The sequence below is a fragment of the Oncorhynchus keta genome, chromosome 1 (assembly GCF_023373465.1).
Source record: "Oncorhynchus keta strain PuntledgeMale-10-30-2019 chromosome 1, Oket_V2, whole genome shotgun sequence".
Classification (NCBI taxonomy): Eukaryota; Metazoa; Chordata; class Actinopteri; order Salmoniformes; family Salmonidae; genus Oncorhynchus; species Oncorhynchus keta.
Genome location: NC_068421.1, coordinates 35,346,926 through 35,368,168, shown reverse-complemented (window position 1 = coordinate 35,368,168; position 21,243 = coordinate 35,346,926). Strand labels below are relative to the sequence as shown.

Sequence of the window (21,243 nt, the reverse complement as noted above, 5' to 3'; positions counted from 1 at the left end):
ATTGTTCTACTACATTCGGCCTGATCTCTTGAAACTCAACACATAACCGCAAACATATGTATCCTCCTTGCTCACACAGGCTCATAGACGTGGGCTAGATGACATGCATCAGAACGAGTCCAGGCACCAGACAAGTCTAGTCAAATGTATTCATCAAGGCTCCTTACGTGTGACATGATGACCAGTATTTAATGAGGAAAATGAGTAGAGCCAAGCATTCCCCAAGCCAGACCAAACATCACCATGGCACTGAAATAGTGTTCTTATGCACAAACCCTGTTTGATATGTTGCCTGTGTGTCCTGTGGCAGGGAACCAGATCCTGCTTGCAGTACACCTTCAGAGTGTGTCATGTATTTTCCCTGGAGATGTTTGTGAACTGTGGGAAATCATTTACTGGATAGATTGAGCAACTTCAGGGGTGTGTTCAGTAAGGCACGCCCTAGCAAAACAAAATCACTATTGGACAAGTTCAGGTATGACTTCCGCGTTTCGCTCTGTTTCAAGACGTTCTGTCTCTGCTGAACACAACCGAGACACTAGACTAGAGGCTTGGCTCGCTTGTTTGTTTTGAGTGAGAATCTCAACTGGCAGATGCTCGAGACAGGTTTCAGTCACACTTCGCACTTGAATTTCACAATCCAGCCCCCTCGAATGCTGCCTCCACCGCAAGTCAAATCAAATTGTATTTTTCACATGTGCCAAATACAACAGGTGTAGACCTTAACATGAAATGCTTACTTACAAGCCCTTAACCAACAATGCAGTTTAAAAAATTAAGTAAAGAAAATATTTACTAAATAAACTAAAGTATAATTTTCAAAGTTGTTTTAAGTAACAATAAAATAACTATAATGAGGCTATATACAGGGGGTACTGGTACTGAGTCAATGTGTTAGTCGAAGTACAGGTTAGTCAAAGTAATTTGTACATGTAGGTAGGTGTAAAGTGACTATGCATTGATAATAAAACAGCAAGTAGCAGCAGTGTAAAAACAAAGGGGGGTTCAATGCAAATAGTCCGGGTGGCCATTCGATTAATTGTTCAACAGTCTTATGGCTTGGGGGTAGAAGCTGTTAAGAAGCCTTTTGGACCTAGACTTGGCACTCCGGTACTGCTTGCCATGCGGTAGCAGAGAGAACAGTCTATGACTTGTTTAAAGGTCTTACTCACATCGGCTACGGAGTGTGACAAAACAGTCATCCAGAACAGCTGGTGCTCTCATGCATGCTTCAGTGTTGCTTGCCTCAAAGCAAGCGTAAAAAGATATTTAGCCCATCTCGTAGGCTCGCGTCACTGGGCAGCTTGCAGCTGGGTTTTCCTTTGAGGTCCGTAATAGTTTGCAACCACATCCGACGAGCATCAAAGCCAGTGTAGTAGCATTCAATCTTAGTCCTGTATTGACGCTTTGACTTTGATGGTTTGTCTGAAAGCATAGCGGGATTTCTTAGAAGCGTCCGGATTAGTGTGTAGTTTTTTATTTTATTGTTATTGTAATAATGACAATTACAACAATACTGACTTAATATAATACATCAATAAAATCTATTTAGCCTCAAATAAATAATGAAACAAGTTCAATTTGGTTTAAATAATGCAAAAACAAAGGTGTTGGAGAAAGTAAAAGTGCAATATTTGCCATGTAAGAAAGCTAAAGTTTAAGTTCCTTTCTCAGAACATGAGAACATATGAAAGCTGGTGGTTCATTTTAACGAGTCTTCAATATTCCCAGGTAAGAAGTTTTAGGTTGGAGTTATTATAGGAATTATAGGACTATTACTCTCTATACCATTTGTATTACATTAACCTTTGACTATTGGATGTTCTTATAGGCACTTTAATATTGCCAGTGTAACAGTATAGCTTCCGTCCCTCTCCTCGCTCCTCCCTGGGCTCAAACCAGGAACACAACAACAACAGCCACCCTCGAAGCAGCTTTAACCATGCAGAGAAAGGGAAACAACCACTCCTAGGCTCAGAGCGAGCGAGTGACGTTTGAAACGCTATTAGCGCGCACTAACTGGCCAGCCATTTCACTTCAGTTACACCAGCCTCATCTCGGGAGTTGATAGGCTTGAAGTCAGAAACAGTGCAATGCTTGACGCACAATGAAGAGCTGCTGGCAAAACGCACAAAAGTGCTGTTTGAAGGAATGTTTACGCGTCTGCTTCTGCCTACCACCGCTCAGTCAGATACTTAGATACTTGTATGCTCAGTCAGATTATACGCAACTCATGACACGCAAGATAATATCTAGTAATATCATCAACCATGTGTAGTTAACTAGTGATTATGATTGATTGTTTTTTATAAGATAAGTTTAATGCTAGCTAGCAACTTACCTTGGTTTACTGCATTCGCGTAACAGGCAGTCTCCTTGCGGAATGCAACAAGAGGCAGGTCGTTATTGCGTTGGACTAGTTAACTGTAAGGTTGCAAGATTGGATCCCCCGAGCTGACAAGGTGAAAATCTGTCGTTCTGCCCCTGAACGAGGCAGTTAACCCACCGTTCCTAGGCCGTAATTGAACATAAGAATGTGTTCTTAACTGACTTGCGCAGTTAAATAAAGATTAAATTAAGGTGTAGTAAAAATAAATAAATAAAATAATCGTCAAATTCGGTGTCCAAAATACCGATTTCCGATTTTTATGAAAACTTGAAATCGGCCCTAATTAATTGGCCATTCCGATTAATCGGTTGACCTCTAGTTGGGATATGTACGCACGGTCACTGTGGGGATGACGTTGTTGATGTACTTATTGATGAAGCAGTGACTGAGGTGGTATACTCCTCAATGCCATTGGATGAATCCCGGAACATATTCCAGTCTGTGCTAGCAAAACAATCCTATTGCGTAGCAGCCGCGTCATCTGACCACTTCAGTATTGAGTTTTTGCTTTTAAGCAGGAATCAGGAGGATAGAATTATGGTCAAATTTTCCAAATGGAGGGCGAGGGAGAGCTTTGTACACGTCTCTGTGAGTGGTCCTTCTGTAGCTCAGTTGGTAGAGCATGGCGCTTGTAACGCCAGGGTAGTGGGTTCGATCCCCGGGACCACCCATACGTAGAATGTATGCACACATGACTGTAAGTCGCTTTGGATAAAAGCGTCTGCTAAATGGCATATATTATATATTATGAAGTAAAGGTGGTCTAAAGTTTTTTTTCTCCTCTGGTTGCATGGGACATGCTGGTAGAAATGAGGTAAAACGAATTTAAGTTTGCCTGCATTAAAGTCCCCGGCCACTAGGAGCACCACTTCTGGATGAGCATTTTCTTGTTTGTTTATGACCTTATACAGCTCGTTGAGTGCGGTCTTAGTGCCAGCGTCGGTTTGTGGTGGTATATAGACAGCTACGAAAAATATAAATGAAAACTCTCTTAGTAGTGTGGTCTAACCAAATCAAACTTTATTTGCCACATGCCCCGAATACAACAAGTGTAGACTTTACAGTGAAATGCTTACTTACAAGCCCTTAACCAACAGTGTAGTTCAAGAAGAAGAAAGTCTACAGCTTATCAAGAGGTACTCTACCTCAGGCGAGCCGTACCTCGAGACTACCTTAATATTAGACATTGTGCACCAGATGTTATTGACAAAACGACACACAACCCCACCACTGGTCTTACCGGACGTAACTGTTCTGTCCTGCCGATGCACGGAAAACCCAGCCAACTGTATATTATCTGTGTCGTCATTCTGCCACGACTCGGTGAAACATAAGATATTACAGTTTTAAATGTCCCGTTGGTAGGATAGTCTCGAACAGAGCTCATCCAGTTTATTCTCCAGTGATTGCACATTGGCAAATATAATGGATGGTAGAGGCGGGTTACCCACTCACAGACGGATTCTCACAAGGCACCATGATCTTCGCCCCCTTTATTTCCTTATTTTTTCATGTGAATGATGGGGATTTGCTCCTCATCTGGAAGCAGCATTATATCCTCGCTTCAGACTCATTAATGAAATTCTCTTCATCCAGTTATTAGGTGAGTAATCTCTGTTCTGATATTCAGAAGCTCTTTTCGGTCATAAAAGACAGTAGCATCAACATTATGTACAAAATAAGTTACAAACAATGCGAAAAAACACAAAATAGCACAATTGGTTAGGAGACCGTAAAATGGCAGCCATCCCCTTGGGCGCCATTCTTTGTCTCAGAGATTGTTTTTTCTACTTCCTTTCCTCATTCTTTTTAGCTCATTATCAGGAATGAACTTTAAACCAACATTTCACATTCCTTACTTAGACTAAGAAACTGATTAATTGTATCCACATTTCACACACACTGACAACATCCGATACAGATTTGTACAATCATTACATTTAAAGGGAGAATTATATCTATATAGGATATATCTATATAGGTTAGCATTTCACTACACTCGCATTAACATCTGCTAACCATGTGTATGTGACCAATAACATTGGATTTGTTTTGATATGGCTAGGGATGGGGGACTGAAAGCTTACTTAAACTTAAATGCCAAAATAACAGCCACACAGTTTCTACCAATAGCCTACCTTATCACTAGTTGCTACAAATAGCCAACCTTATTTATTTATAAACAAACAAAGTACCTTTTTGTGCATTTTTGGCAAACAATTTGTGCATTTTCGCTGCAGCACCTTTAGAAACATCTAGGCTGAACCCCATGAGTGCCCTGTCTAGTGAACAAAGCTATTTAATCCCTGAAGATATTGGCTTTCCTCTACTGTCACAGAAGAGACACCGACTGTCCAGAACAAACCATGACATCTGACCAGCAGAGGAATTATTTCCAAAGTTGATCACATAAGCAACCCTGTCTGTTCCAATTCGAGGTTGTGTGGAATGCAGTGCAACCACCAGTGACTTTTAGTTTCATTTTAAGGAATACTGAAGAGCTGACTACCTTAACAAATAAGAAATCACATTATGGAGCTACTCAGCAGTGTGACCCGACTCTTACAGACTTGATATCATTGGCCACTTTAATAAATGGAACACTAGTCACTTTAATAACACCATTTTAAGAATGTTTACATATCTCGCATTACTCATCTCATATGTATATACTGTATACTACACTATCTATTATCTATTGCATCTTAGCTGCTCTGTCACTGCTCATCCATATCATTATATATTTATATATTCTAATCCCATTCCTTCATTAGATTGTGTGTATTAGGTTTTGCGGTGGAATTGTTGATGTCACCTGTTAGATACTGCTGCAGTCGGATCTAGAAGCATAAGCATTTCACTTACGCTCGCAATCACATCTGCTAACCATGTGTATGTGACCAATACAATTTGATTTGATTCATCATACACAACAGCCCCAACGTCTTACAGAAATCAATAACAAAAATATAATATACAAAGACTGCCATTATTGGCTCTTCGCAATATTTCCACCATCCAATATGGCAAGCATGTCCACATGGGGAAGACTATAGTGGCAGTCTTGGCTAATTAGAATTGTGTTGTTGTTCACTGTCATCAACTGTGTGATTGTGGTGACATGCTGTGATCACGGGGTTTCTGAAAAACTGGTCAAATAAAAATACTGCATTAGTTTGGTCAAGAAGATAATTCAAAGACTTTGTGCAATACATGTGTGTGTAACAGTCTGTTGGTAGACAGTAAAACGGAGGGTTTGTTTACTAGATGGACTGACGTCATTGAATAGGCAGCGCTTTCTTTATGCCAGTTCTTTCTATGGTAGCTCGAGCCTTACATCGGGGAGAAAAGCGCCCGCCATGGCATCGCATGCTGAAAGGGGACGGTCTGTGTCAAAAAGTCGAGATGCTATCTCGCTACAGTGGTACTGATAATCACACACGGACTACTGACTGGCTATTTGCTCTTCACCTCTCCTCGTTCAAGGGTCGTGCATGAAATGAGAGCCATACAGCAGGGTTCCCCAACTGGCGGCCAGCGGGCCGAATTTGGCCCACGGGTGGTTTTATTTGGCCCCAAGTTTGTTTTTGTTTTTTATTAAATGCTCCAAGTGATTTTTATTTAAGAAATCTGTTCTCAAGTATTCACACATATAATAGAGATACACTTGATCGTATACAAACGTAAGCCATGTTTGAAATTATGTTTTAGTCAAACATTATATATGTTGTGGCTTCTTGCGGTCAATTTGCAGTTTACAAATTATTTGTAATTATGTTCAGGTCCCCGACCATCCACACAAGAAAAAAATCGTCCCGCAGCTGAATATAGTTGACGATCGCTGACATTGAGGTTTCTGAGTTCCGTTACTAAACTAGCTAGGTAGTTAACGTTAGCTGCTCAACCTAACTAGCTACTGTAGCTAACTGTAGATAGCCTGACGATAGATCAGCTAGCTAGCTGCTTTCAGTAGAATGTTAGTTACACTGGAAAAGTAATGCATTACCTGTCCATACACCTTTGGCACGGGTGGTTGGACTGCACTCCTCCGAATGCGATGCTGATACATGCCCGAAACTCTGTCTTCCCTTGCATTACGTGCAGCTCGTCGTTTCGCATCGGCGCCTATTCCATGGATACATTCTTCATTTGCGTTCACCGTAGAAAAACCCCTGTCCTGCAGTAGCAATAACCGCTGGTCTCGATGAAGACGAAGGGTGGAGGAAAATGTACCAGGAGCGAAGAAAAATAACAAATATATTGTAAACCTAAGAGGGGACAGCATCTTGACTGTCTGTCTTGTCGCCATGATTGTGTATGTTTCGTTTGGGTAAATAGAAGTGCTCCTTCGAGAGGCGATTGGAGTAAGCGTAGGAGGCACCCCCATCATCCCCCTCTCCTAAGCAAAGTATGCTCGTTGCATTGGGCAAGTTCGTTTTGCATGTCTCGGTGCGTCGTGTGGGTGGAGATTTCACTTAAGGACCAATGGAATGTCTAAAATGTATAAACTCCGGATATCACGGGCACCGGGCAATGGAAAATGAACTCGCCCGTTGTTAGCGACTTTTTGGTATATTGAATGAGTTTACAGTTGTGGATGCACTTGAAAAATATGATATACAACATGATATACAACCAATTATATATATATAAATAATTGTATACAACACTACATGGCAAATCCTTACACATCTACCAACCCCCAAAAATCTGAATGACAAAAATCTAAAAAGTCTGAAGGACAACGTTCAAACGGTCCAAAATAAACTAATGAGAAGTATAGGCCTACTCAAGCTCAGCCGTAGGACGCACATTGGTCTTAATCTGGTTGTACATGAAAGAACTTGCCCCCAGTTACCTGTCTTGTTATTTTAATTTCATTAGAGACTCTCACAGCCATCACACAGACCAGAGAATATTTTCTCCTGGTTTGAGAGTCTTTAGGTGTCTTTCACAAACTCCAAGAAGGCTGTCATGTGCCTTTACTGAGAAGTGGCTTCCGTTTTGCCACTCTACCTTAAAGGCGTGATTGGTGGAGTACTGCAGAGATGGTTGTCCTTCTGGAAGGTTCTCCCATCTCCACAAAGGAACTCTAGAGCTCTGTCAGAGTGACCATCGGGTTCTTGGTCCCCTCCCTGACCAACGCCCTTCTCCCCCGATTGCTCAGTGTGGCCGTGCAGCCAGCTCTAGGAAGAATTTAGGTGGTTCCAAGATTCTCCCTCTTTCAGAGATCACCGTTTACAGGGAATGTTTGACTGGAACACTCTAGAAAGAATTTTGGTGATTCCAACTGTGCCTTGACACAATCCTGTCTTGGACAATTCCTTTGACCTCATGACTTGGTTTTTGCTCTGACATGCACTGTCAACTGTGGAACCTTATAAAGACAGGTGTGTGTCATTCCAAATAATGTCCAAACAATTAATTTCCCACTGGTGGATTCCAATCAAGTTGTAGAAAAATCTCAAGGATGATCAATGTTAACAGGATGCACCTGAGCTGAATTTCGTGTCTCATAGCAAAGGGTCTGAATACTTATGCCAATAAGGTATTTTTAAAATGTATTTTTCTATAAATTTGCAAACATTTCTAAAAACCTGTTTCTGCTTTGTCACTATGGGGTAGATTTATGAGGATTGTCTTAAATTTCATCCATTTTAGAATAAGGATGTAACATAATGAAATGTGTAAAAGGTCAAGGGGTCTGATTACTTTCTGAAAGCACTGTATGTCAAATATTGTTATAACTAGCTCTGGCTGGGTTTTTGATATTTGTATTTATTAAAGATCCTCTTTATTAAGGATCCCCTTTACACACTCTTCCTGGGGTCCAGCAACATTAAGGCAGTTAAGTCCAATTAAAAATATTGCTTGACATTACATTCCAGAACACTTTACCCAAAACATTTAGTGTGTTCCCTCAGGCCACTACTCCACTATCACATATTTACAATACAACATCCATGTGTACGTATGCATAGAGTGCATGTCTTATCATGTGTATGTGTGTCTGTGCCTGTGTGTGTGTCTCTTCACAGTCCCCGCTGTTCAATTAAGGTGTATTTTTATCCTTTTTTAAAAATCTGATTCTACTGTTGCATCAGTTACTTGATGTGGAATACAGTTTCATGTAGCCATGGCTCTGTGTAGTGCTGTGCGCCTCCCATAGTCTGTTCTTGACTTGGGGATTGTGAAGAGATCCTTGGTGGCATGTCTCGTGGGGTATGCATGGGTGTCTGAGCTGTGTGCTAGTAGTTTAACAAACACCTCGGTGTATTCAGCATGTCAACACAAGTAGTGATAAAATCAATCTCTCCTCCACTTTGAGCCATGAGAAATTTACATGCATATTATTATATGTGCTGCATTGTTCTGAACCAATTGTCATTTTCCGAGGTTTCTCTTTGTGGCACCTGACCACATGACTGAACAGTATTCAGGTGAGACAAAACTAGAGCCTGTAGGACCTGCCTTGTTGATAGTGTTGTTAAGAAGGTAGAGCAGCGCTTTATTATGGACATACTTCTCCTCATCTTAGCTACTGTTTTATCAATATGTTTTGACCATCACCTCAACTTGCTCAATTTCCACATGATTTTTTACAAGATTTAGTTGAGGTTTAGTGAATGCTTTTAGTTTTTGAAATATTTAGGACTAACTTATTCCTTGCCACCCATTCTGAAACTAACTGCAGCTCTTTGTTATGTGTTTCAGTGATTTCACTCACTGTAATAGCTGACGTGTCTAGTGTTGAGTCATACGCATACATAGACATGCTGGCTTTACTCAAGGCCAGTGGCATGTCATTCGTAAAGATTGAAAAATGTAATGGGCCTAGACAGCTGCCCAGGGGAATTCCTGATTCTACCTGGATTATGTTGAAGAGGCTTCCTTTAAAGAACACCCTCTGTGTTCGGTTAGACAGGTAGCTCTTTATACACAATTTAGCAGGTGGTGTAAAGCCATCAGCAGACTATGATCGATAATGTCAAAAGCCTCACTGAAGTCTAACAAAACAGCTCCCACAATCTTTTTATCATCAATTTCTCTCAGCCAATCATCAGTCATTTGTGTAAGTGCCGTGCTTGTTGAATGTCCTTCCTTTAAGCGTGCTGAATGCCTGCTGTCAATTTGTTTAGAGTAAAATAAAAACAGAGGTAGTTAAATCAATTCACAGATAACATAAGGGAATTTTGGGCTCCTGAGTGGTGCAGTGGTCTAAGACACTGCATCGCAGTGTAATTGTTTGATTTTTTTATTTTAATTTCACCTTTTTTAACCAGGTAGGCCAGTTGGGAACAAGTTCTCATTACAACTGCATAAGAGATGTGTGTCACTGCAGTACCTGGTTCGAATCCAGGCTGCATCACATTTGGTCGTGATTGAGAGTCCCATAGGACAGGTTTGGCTTGGGTAGGCCTTCATTGTAAATAAGAACTTGCTCCAAACTGACTTGCCTAGTTAAATAAAATACAAATCTGACTTCCTTTATTATAGACAAGACAGCCAGGCAGCACATGGACTGACAACACACAAGTATTAACATCATGCAATTCAGGACTTGCGGATCATAAAGTACCAGAGGTTCGTTGCATAATCAGACATTTCCATCAAGATATTGGATTATTTTGGGATATTGGATTTTGTCCCAAAAATTATGTCATATTTTCGCTGTCTAGAGACAGTAGGTGGCGGTAGATCATGATATTGTGAACTGTAGCACGTCCTGGTTCGTGAAATTGATGGAACGTTCTGATTGGCTCGCGCAAAACACTCGGAATTCGAATTTGGCAAACCAAACGGATACGCAAAAGTAAGTATACTTTTCAAATGTTTTAGGTAGCTAGCTAATCAATTTATCATAAGATCATTTTTGTTAATTACCTCGATAGATTACCTTTAAATAAATTAAGGATGTGTTTAAGTTAAACATGTTAGCTAACTAGTGATAAGGCCCTGCCAGCTACCGTTGGCTAACCAAACTTTAGCTAGCTAGTTAGCAGTGTTTGTTAGTTGAGGTCAGCTGTGCTGATTCTGCAGCCGGTAGAATGTTGTTAGTTAGCTGCAATTGTTCAGTTAGACAGGCGCATAAACATTACCCAACGTTAACATGTTACACGGTGTTAAAATGTAGTCTCTCATCAGCCATTGTAGTTAACCACACATCTCTCCACGTAACTTTTTAGAAAGCAGTGAGGAACTTTTAAGTGACAATTGCCAGGCAAAGTGATGCCACCGACAGGGAGGGGAATGGACAACAAAGGCCCCCAAAAAATGACTCAAGAGGTCAGAAAATGCTGCAGTTTTGATGTTATCTGCTGGAAAATTACTCCCTGGGGCCATCAGAAAAACATGTATTCCATCTACCATTGGGATAGCTAATTTACGTATTTCAATCTGTTCTGAACTCAGCCATATCAATTTTATATGAGCTAGTCCCTGCAAATCCATATTGATTGTGTTGTAGTCATTGAGAGTTGTCTTTTCTCTTTCATTGCAATAGGTTGAACAAACATCTGCATATTGTGACAGTTCTCCAGCAAAAAATAAAAAAACACACAGTAGTAAAACACCAGCTTCAATCTCTTCAGATTTGTTTGAGGGTGCACTTGCAGGTATGCACATATTTGCATTAGGAATAATTTCTCTGTTTCATAGATCAGAATGATAAATGTTTGGCTCAATTGATACCATCACTTATAGCTAATAATAGAATGTAGCTCAGGTGGTAGGGCATGGCGCTTGCAACGACAGGATAGTGGGTTCAATTCCTGGAATCAGCCTTTCATAAGTTCATACACTTGCTATGGGTAAAAGTGTCTGGTAAATGGCATGTAATTATCTTTTTTTTATGTGTTTGCTACAGAGAAATTGACATTACTGCTCTTTATTTTCCTTCAAATGATAGGTGCAAATAGAGAGGTTAACATGCTATTTTCCAAATACTCTGAAGTGTTGAGGTAGGTACAACAAAGGTAACGTGACAAACGTGTTGAACAGGTTTTCATTCCATTCTTTATAATGTCAGACCACATGAGTTTAAATGTCAGTGCTTTGCCCACATCACATATTATGTTAAGTACCCAGGCAATTTTATTGCATACACACGTTTTTTATTATGATTAACAAGCATTAGGTGAATATGCTTTTCTTGAAATCTGTATACACCATGTCGATCATACATAGTGCCTTTGTTTCCTACAGTGAGAGGACTGCAATAGATGCTTCACAAGTTAGGGAGTTGGAAGACATATTGATGGAGGCCAGAAACTTGGAGTCACACCTGAAAGAGAAGAAAGATCACTTGAGGCGTACCTTGGCTCTCATTTCTGACAAACTGCAGGGATAGACTTGCTACATGGGCCACAGACATTTGTAAATATTTCTTCACTGATCTCAATAAGTAACATGTCAGTACTTTTATTTTGACCTCTGTATGCTTTTTAGGTTTACTGTCCTCACTCTTTATCCCACAATGGCAAACACAATGTGAGTGTCATTGTGGTTCATTTCTTTATAAATTACCTATTTATATTGAAACATTGGGAATACTGTAGATCTAGGCCTATGTAGCCTACTGTAAACAATAAATAGGTTAAAAAATATTGACGTTTCAGTGTCTGCAATATCCAAAGTTAAGCACTAGTTTTTGAAAATGTATAAAATCAATGATTTTTTACTTGAGACAGTGAAATATAGCCTAACCATTACCAAACAGGAAACTAACTTTTAGGTAGTAACTGTGTTGTGAGTGACCACAAGTAGGTCACAAGAGTCAATGGATTCAGTTCAGGCTGTAGGACTAATTAATCTGTGTATCACATGGAATATTGTGTGGTGTTATCATAGCCTATGTTTCACTTTTTCCAATAGTATATTTGAAATATTTATTACAAGCTTTTCGTTGGTGAGTGAAACAAATTAAAATTGCACATTTTTTGTTATAAGTTGTTTATATAGAGGATTGATATATTCACAAAACAGGAGTGGATGTAAATCTTACAAAAAAAATACACATATTTAAGAACATTAAAAATGTTCTTTGTTTGCATGGAACAGGTTTTTCAGTGCTTTTAAAGGAAACTTCACAATAAGGTGTTTTGATGGTTATCCAGTCAATAATCAGAAAGGATACTTGGCAAGAAATGAAAGATGAATACAGTACTCTAATGTGCCTCCAATTTCCTTTCTAATACCTTCTATGAGTCATAGTGGAGTTGAATGTCCCATGGAAACCATAGGGAATGTTCACAGGCACTTCCGCTCTGCCCAACTCTTTGAATGTCTTGGCATCCAAAACCAACAGGAATGTGCTCTTGTCCTAGAGAAAGGGAACATGCTTACATTAGGAGGCTAACATTGGGAGTTAGGAGAGCAACAATTGTTAACAAACGGGCATAGGTGTTTAAGGGGGACTGACCTTATTTGGAGTGATGACCACAGACATAATGACACCGTCATCCTCTTCTGTAGCGCCAGGCAAGGGTACAAAGACAGGCTCTGAAGGGTACAGTCCAGGATGCTCCCACACCTTAAAGCACAGCAGTGTGAAGGTCAGCATTGAATTTCCTATTCCTATTACCTAGGCCTACATCACGCATCGCAATAGAGTACTGTGTTACTGATGCAGATATTCTTGAGTAAAAAAAAAATTAAAAAGAGGAATGAATGACATCCGACCTTCATTTTTTTGCCTTGGAGATCCATCTTGATGAGAGTGTCTCCTACTAGATGTCTGAAACCACAACCGTAGAAGTAGCGATATGGTTTGGTGTTGTAGTTGGCATAGTTGATTTGTGGGAACTCAAGACCACCATACGTATGGAGTTCCTCATCGTGCAGATCCTCATGTGTACAGAACACCTGCAGAGAGTTAATGAGGCTCTAATAGTGAATATTCACATAATGAGGGTAATCACAACCTTTTGTTTGCTGAACTTGGACATTTTTAAAAATGTAACTAGCTAAGTCCGTTAAGAACATTCTTATTTTACAATGACAGCCTACCCCGGCCAAATCCTCACCTAAGCCGGACGATGCTGGGCCAATTGTCCCTATGGGACTCCCGCTCACGGCCGGTTGTGATACAGCCTGGGATCGAACCAGGGTTTGTGGTGACGCCTCCAGCACTGAGAGGCAGTGCCTTAGACCGCTGCCCCACTGATTTATTTCAGCAGTGATGTATAACAGAAAACTTATGATTATTATTCACACACCTTGTCCTTAGCAGTCTTGGTGGCAGTGGCGGTACTGTCAGGGCGTGTGTTCAGATTTTGCCCACTGGGTGTCTCCTTGTCTACGTTGAGAGGCAAAACAAATCGCCGGGGAAACACTCTGCACATAGTGTTGTATACCTAATTTGAACAAATACATATTTTCAACCTCAAGCAGTTCACATGTAGGATTCCTGATCCTAGTGACTTCAGCTAGTTACACTTACAGTGCATTCGGAAAGTATTCAGACCCCTTCACTTTTTCTACATTTTGTTAGGTTACAGCCTTATTCTAAAATTTATTTTAAAAAAACATTTTTATCTACCTAAAATACCCCAGAATGACAAAGCAAAAACAGTTGTATTTATTTTTATTTACATAAGTATTCAGACCCTTTACTCAGTGCTTTGTTGAAGCACATTTGGCAGCGATTACAGCCTTGAGTCATGGGTATGACGCTACAAGCTTGGCACACCTGTATTTGGGTAGTTTCTCCCATTCTTCTCTGCAGATCCTCTCAAGCTGTGTCAGGTTGGATGGGGAGCGTTGCTGCACAGCTATTTTCACGTCTCTTCAAAGATGTTCGGTCGGTTTCAAGTCCGGGCTCTGGCTGGGCCACTCAAGGACATTCGGAGACTTGTCCCAAAGCCACTCCTGCGTTGTCTTAGCTGTGTGCTTACGGTCATCCTTTTGGAAGTGAGCCTTTACCCCAGTCTGAGGTCCTGAGCGCTCTGGAGCAGGTTTTCATTAAGGATCTCTTTGTACTTTGCTCTGTTCATCTTTGTCTCGATCCTGGCTAGTCTTCGAGTCCCTCCCACTGAAAAACATCCCCACAGCATGATGCTGCCACCACTATGCTTCACCATAGGGATGGTGTCAAGTTTCCTCCAGAAGTGACGCTTGACATGAATCCAAATGATTTAATCTTGGTTTCATCAAACCAGAGAATCTTGTTTCTCATGATCTGAGATTCTTAAGGTGCCTTTTGGCAAAGTCATCCAAAGGGGCTGTCATGTGCCTTTACTGAGGAGTGGCTTCCGTCTGGTTACTTTACCATAAAGGCCTGATTGGTGGAGCACAGCAGAGACGGTTGTCCTTATGGAAGGATCTCTAGCGCTCTGTCAGAGTGGCCATCAGGGTTCTTGGTCACCTCCCTGACCCAAGGCCTGTCTCCCCCAATTGCTCAGTTTGGCCGGGCGGCCAGCTCAAGGAAGAGTCTTGGTGGTTCCAAACTTCTTCCATTTAATAATTATGGAGGCCACTGTGTTCTTGGGGACCTTCAATGCTGCAGAAACATTTTGATACCCTTCCCCAGATCTGTGCCTCGACACAATCCTGTCTCGGGCCTCTACGGACAATTCCTTCAACCTCATGGCTTGGTTTTTGCTCTGACATGCACGGTCACCTGTGGGACCTTTATATAGACAGGTGTGTGCCATTCCAAATCATGTCCAATCAATTGAATTTACCACAGGTGGACTCCAAGTTGTAGAAACATCTCACGGATGATCAATGGAAACAGGATGCACCTGAGCTCAATGTTGAGTCTCATAGCAAACGATCTGAATACTTATGTAAATAAGGTATTTCTGTAAAACTGTTTTCGCTTTGTCATTATGGGGTATTTTGTGTAGGTTGCTGAGAAATAATTTTTATTTAATCAATTTTAAAATAAGGCTGTAACAAAATGTTTTAAAATTCAAGGGGTCTGAATACTTTTCGAAGGCACTGTATAGCTAATGAACAAGCCATTATTAATGCTTTATAAGTTATACAAAAAAGTATATATTCTTCTGAATTGTAATGCATATAACTTTACAAATAATGGTATATGTATTTGTAGTTCGTAATAGTATTTGTAAATAGTTTTTTAATGATTATTCATTGAAGTGGTTATACCCTTCAGTTTAGACTTATACTGACCTCGTCCAGAGCCTCTCCTGACTTGCGCATGTTCTGAACAATGTAGTTGTTGATGGCTTTGCCATCATCTGCGGCACAGAGGTCCATAACCAGGAAGCCATCCTCCTCCCAGGCGTTGATCTGGTGGAATGTGGACAGCGCTTTGGCATGATACTTGACTGAGTTGAGCTGGAAGAGAATAAAGGATGTCAGTCATCAGAAATTAAATGTATAACTTAAAAGCAATTACTGTAGGCTTAGTATCCTTTGTCTCGTTCATAGCTTGTCATTTACCAAAAATTTCAACACGAATTGAGAGACTCGCAACAATTCAAGGGCGTTCTAGACCAAGGTCTTACCTTGCCTGTCTGCTTGTTAATCAAATGAAAGATGGTCTCAAGTTTAGGGTCCCAGTAGATCCCATTGCTGATACCCTTTCCTCTCAGCTTGCCTGTCACAATCTTCAAGAGGTCCATTTTGATAGGCTGCTCAATAAACACCACGTAATTCTCAGACATTGCTGAAATTGAATGAGCAGTATATCAATTGCCACTCTTTTGGAGTTGAGTCAGATCATATCAGTATTGATAGATCATTGCTGTGCATTCTGATTAACAAAAGGATGAAACATGACAATTTTGCTTTGAAGATGGTTGGCAGAGTGAGCCATCTACTGGTGAGAGGGTTTACATTAAATGTGTCATTAGCTATGGAGCCTCTGGAGGCTTTGTGTGGTCTGCTCACCAAAGCTGTGGTAGTATGAAGGTCTTGCCTTGTCCACTGAAGGAATAGAACAGACCACTGTAGCTCCCTCCAGGGTTTCCTTTGGGTTTTCTGGCATTGTCCTTGTCGGAGGCACACGGATGATATTGTAAATTGCACCTGAAAAAAACACTGGTGGTTTTAGTTTTATTTGGAACCTGGAAAACTGACCTTTGGCCAATTTCTGCAGGCAGATTTCAGGTTTAAGAGGTTTGTGTTTTGTCATTCTTAATCTGCAATTTGTTAGACTTAAGTGAAGGTGGTTAGTGAATGGGCAGGGTCTGATTCCTTATTTACCTTTAGCAGAGTAAGAATTCCCCATGTTGTATGTTGTACCATCAGGGTCTGTGTGGGGGTGGGCAGTGGCTCCATTGACAGCAATGAATTTGCTCCAGTCCACCTGTTAAGAGCATCAACAAAAATTAAATGTCTTGATAGGCCTTCAATCATCCTATCCTAAACTTAGCACACAAAAAAACGTCCTCACTGTCAAGCAAACCTAACATGTGTATGAACATAACAAGATTCAACAACTGCGACCTAAACTGAACAAGTTCCACAGACATGTGACGAACAGAAATTGAATGTGTCCCTGAAAAAAGGGGGGGGTCAAAATCAAAAATAACAATCAGTATCTGGTGTGGTCACCAGCTGCATTAAGTACTGCAAGTGCATCTCCTCCTTATGGACTGCACCAGATTTGCCCGTACTTGCTGTGAGATGAGATCCGGGCTCTTCGCTGGCCATGGCAGAACACTGACATTCCTGTCTTGCAGGAAATCATGCACAGAACGAGCAGTATGGCTGGTGGCAATGTCATGCTGGAGGGTCATGTCAGGATGAGCCATGACGGACCCTCCACCTCCAAATCAATCCCGCTCGAGTACAGGCCTCGGTGTAACGCTCATTCCTTCGACAATAAACGCAAATCCGACCTTCACCCCTGGTGAGACAAAACCGCGACTCGCCTGTGAAGAACACTTTTTGCCAGTCCTGGTCCCATATGTGACGTTGTTGCCGGGGATGTCTGGTGAGGACTTGCCTTACAACAGGCCTACAAGCCCTCAGTCCAGCCTCTATCAGCCTATTGGGGACAGTCTGAGCACTGATGGAGGGATTGTGCGTTTCTGGTGTAACTCGGGCAGTTGTTGCCATCCTGTACCTGTCCCGCAGGTGTGATGTTCGGATGTACCGATCCTGTGTAGGTGTTTGTTACAAGTGGTCTGCCACTGCGAGGACGATCAGCTGTCCGTCCTGTCTCCCTGTAGCGCTGTCTTAGGTGTTTCACAGTACGGACATTGCAACTCATTGCCCTGGCCACATCTGTAGTCCTTATGCCTCCTTGCAGCATGCCTAAGGCACGTTCACGCAGATGAGCAGGGACCCTGGGCATCTTTCTTTTGGTGTTTTTCAGAGTCAGTAGAAAGGCCTCTTTAGTGTCCTTAGTTTTCATAACTGTGACCTTAACTGCCTACCGTCTGTAAGCTGTTAGTGTCTTAACGACCGTTCCACAGGTGCATATTCATTCATTGTTTATGGTATATGCATGGCAAACAGTGTTTAAACCCTTTACAATGAAGATCTGTGAAGTTATTTTGATTTTTCGAATTATCTTTGAAAGACATGGTCCTGAAAAAGGGACATTTCTTTTTTTGCTGAGTTTATAATGTAATAGGTCTCTTATTAAATATTTCAACGAAATCATTTGGTTATTTGTTTATACTGAATGGAACCCTTTGTACTGTATGAGGCTACTGTAGGTAGTGTTTGTGTAGATCTTTAAAAGGAAAAGCTACACACTCGTAGATGCGATGCAATATTTTATTAGCCAAGGCCTACCTTTTCCTTTGTCTCAAGTGTCTCAGGGTCCACCTTGTGCATGAAGTTTGTCTCCGTGCTCACATAGTAATCACCCTTGTACGTCACAAAGCTCACATTGTCATTATCTGACGCTTCTGTGGACCAAAGACCGTTTTCATGTGATTAGTACAACGTAAATCAATTCTCCGTCTGTCATATATTCTCCACTCTTTGACCTCAAACTCTTGAATTGCAGACTTGAACTGTAAACTCACTTGGCAGTTCGAACCGGGACAGAAAGCGTTGGAAGAAGTTCTTGCAGGGGTCTGGCATGGCCACAGTCCCGAATTCAGACACAACGATGCGGCTGTTATCACTGTTAGCTGTGTAGCAGTCACTGCCCAGGAAGCGGCTCTTGTAGGTCACCTGGCCTCCCGCGATTTTGAATTGATGCAGGAGGGCCATTCCATCAAACCAGTGGTTGAATCTGAGAAGCAGAAGAAATAGTTAATATAGTACAGTAAATCATTTCATATATGCAGCAATAGTAATTTTTCTCCTCATTTGATTCTGGTTAAACTTATATAGCTTGTTTAAAATATACTCACTTGTTATTACCAATCTCAAACTTTCCTGGTCCGTTTCTGAGGAAATTGCCACTAATCCACTCTGGGATAGTTCCACTGATATTAGTGCTGATGGCCTCTGGGGTCTCATCCACAGAAGCCACGATCTTCTCAATGCATGGCAGGCCGTGCACGTCTGTGTAATGATGATCCTTATTCTTCTTTGACTTAGTCTTTTTCAGGTCTGCAAGGGGAAACAGACAATATTATTACTCAAAAACACCTGAAGACCTACGAAGAAAAACAGCAGATGGATATCAAAGCAGAACTAGAAATTGTATTAAAGGAGCTTGTGAGGATTAATAGGCCTAAAATAAGTTAAGTTACTCTAATCTTTTTTACAAACTGAATAATTATGTTTTAAAGATGAGATGAAAGGTCATTAGGCAATGTTTGACTGCAAAAATGCTTTAACCCTCATTGGAGAACATCAACTTACCTATAGAGCTTGGAGGTGACATTGCTGTCAGGTTTGAGAATGTCTGTGGCTGTCTTGCTTGAAGGGAGTGCAAGTGATAGGACTCTTCTCATGTGAAGCTCCTGTGTGCCGCTTAGTGTAACGGGCTGAACTTTTATACGGTCGCTGTAGCGCAACCCTTTAGACCACGTGGTGGTTCTTACATAAGTCTTTGCAGAACAGAAGTTCTGTAAGCATAGCCGGGGGAGGTAGGGGTACTGAGGGTGCAGCAGATTGATAACCCAATCATGGGGATAATATCTAAATAGTTTACAACTTCTGGAATCCATCACAGCAGTAACTACACTATGCAGGACATTATATTTTGGACCAGGTTCATTCGCTATCTGTGTACATTATTTGTTACTTAACCTTTTACTGAAGTGGGCTAAATCAAGGTCACACACAGTGTTTCAAGGTGGTTTTAAACAAATGTACTTTGAAACAAAAGTATACACCCCACACACATGGTTGTGGGCTTAGAAAAAGACCTGTACCATGTCCGAGTTTAATCTATTCAATTTTGAGTTTGCATCCCAGTATTACATTTTACAAACATCATAGAAGACTGAAATATAACAAAACCGTTTGTCTTATACCCCTTTAAGACATGGAATGTGGCCCCTTGGCATGTTTGTTTGTCTGAAAGGGTACATTCACAACGGCTTTTTAAATGTCACCACGAAACCTTCTCAGGAGATAGTTTTGAAGCTCCACTGAAGGGTTATTTAACATGTCTGTAAAGGAATGTCCATTCTGAAGCTGGACTAACTTCTATCTCCAGGCAACCAGAACTGCCAATCAAATGACCTCGAGCTGCCTACGTGCACCCTGCCTGGTGCCTGCTTGCAGACCACTCTCTCCTAAGAAAAGTATTGTGAAGTTTGTTAAATACAATGGCGTACCAGTACATTTAGTAGAAAACACAACACATCGATCTACCATTTAAAAACATCAGAAAAAGAACACAGCAGCACATCAATCAGCAACGTTTGTTGTCAGGGAAACGATGCTGAACATTCTATGCAGGAGCAGAATTCTGTCTGAAAAGGTACACTATTATTTTCTGGAAATGTTTCAATTGTCGCTATCAACCTGTTACTGTAGCCGTGTCCTATGTATGAAAAATATATACTTCTTAAATTATTTATTTTATTATGAAAAATATGAATAACATGCCACAAGGCCAGGAAAGTCCAACATAAAACTATCCAGTCATAATATTTGACACGCTCCGGCTCTGTATCCTTAGGCTGTTTTATTAATAAAAGAACACAAGCTATTTGTGTCGGGATTTTCAGAGATAAGCTTATAATTTACAGACAATGAATGTGGATAAAATAAAATGTTTATGCATACTTTATGTGAACTGATATCCATCTTGGACATCATGTTCCTCACCTTTTAAGTTTCATCCAGTTTTCTAAGATGCTTCAGGGACCTTAAAGTTGATCCTATCCTTATTCTATGAAATATTTTTTATCGTTAATATACTATAATTTTGTATTATTTCTAGGGACAAACATGGCCATATTTGGTAGAACAATCTACTGTATCTAACCCTTTAAAAAATTGCCAAGGCAAGAGTAATACCAAAGAGATTGGTGTAATATGTGCCTGGGTGTTTTAAGAGTTGACCTCAATTGCACAGTGCTGAAGTTCGAGACTAGGGGACGTTTACAGTCATGAACAGTAAATGTTAACTTACAAGAACTGCTATTGTATGATAACTGACCCCTGAGTAGTGCATCACCTAAATGTGTCCCTCAGTTAACTTCAGGAAGCATGTCACACAGCTGCTTTTAAGCTTTTATCATTATTACATGTCATGTTACAGCTCAAACACATCCTCACTGGACAGATGTATGAAAAGGTGGAGATTAACAAAAGATTTGTGGTTTCACTTTATTTGGTAAACTAACTAAAAGTAATTCAGTAATTACAAAGAAAATTACATTATGGGATGCCTGGAACCTTATCAGACTCTAGCCAGGCAATAACTTAACTGCAATGGACATTGTACCATCTCATAAAGATGGGTCATATAAAAGGTGATACTGAGGGACAGCAGTTTGTATGTAGGCTACTCAAAC

The 21,243-nt window shown here is 40.8% G+C and overlaps 2 protein-coding genes and 1 long non-coding RNA gene across 4 annotated transcripts in view; 1 reads left to right on the top strand and 2 right to left on the bottom strand.

Annotated features, from left to right (window-relative positions):
* LOC118373664 (sortilin-related receptor-like) overlaps window positions 1-6,792 on the bottom strand; it is an 85,118-nt gene extending 78,326 nt beyond the window's left edge. For both annotated transcript variants that reach the window (XM_052522917.1, XM_052522923.1), the window contains exon 1: window positions 6,396-6,792. In XM_052522917.1, coding sequence (XP_052378877.1) covers window positions 6,396-6,779 — 384 coding nt within the window. In that variant the 5' untranslated portion in view covers window positions 6,780-6,792. The remainder of the gene's footprint in view (window positions 1-6,395) is intronic.
* A 3,176-nt stretch (window positions 6,793-9,968) lies between these two features.
* LOC118373667 (uncharacterized) lies at window positions 9,969-11,994 on the top strand. Its single transcript, XR_004823460.2, has 5 exons — window positions 9,969-10,202; window positions 10,576-10,675; window positions 10,893-11,004; window positions 11,298-11,349; window positions 11,594-11,994. It is a non-coding gene; the product is annotated as an uncharacterized LOC118373667 (long non-coding RNA).
* Window positions 11,382-19,244, bottom strand: LOC118373665 (carotenoid-cleaving dioxygenase, mitochondrial-like). The gene is made up of 13 exons (XM_035759867.2): window positions 19,133-19,244; window positions 18,676-18,877; window positions 18,343-18,554; window positions 18,107-18,222; window positions 16,565-16,667; window positions 16,250-16,387; window positions 15,865-16,025; window positions 15,527-15,694; window positions 13,606-13,743; window positions 13,070-13,252; window positions 12,810-12,920; window positions 12,586-12,710; window positions 11,382-11,672 (listed from the first exon to the last, which is right to left on the bottom strand). Exons 1-13 carry the CDS (start codon window positions 19,152-19,154, stop codon window positions 11,588-11,590), a joined length of 1,764 nt encoding a protein of 587 aa, XP_035615760.1. The 5' UTR covers window positions 19,155-19,244; the 3' UTR covers window positions 11,382-11,587.
* Window positions 19,245-21,243: the final 1,999 nt, after the last annotated feature.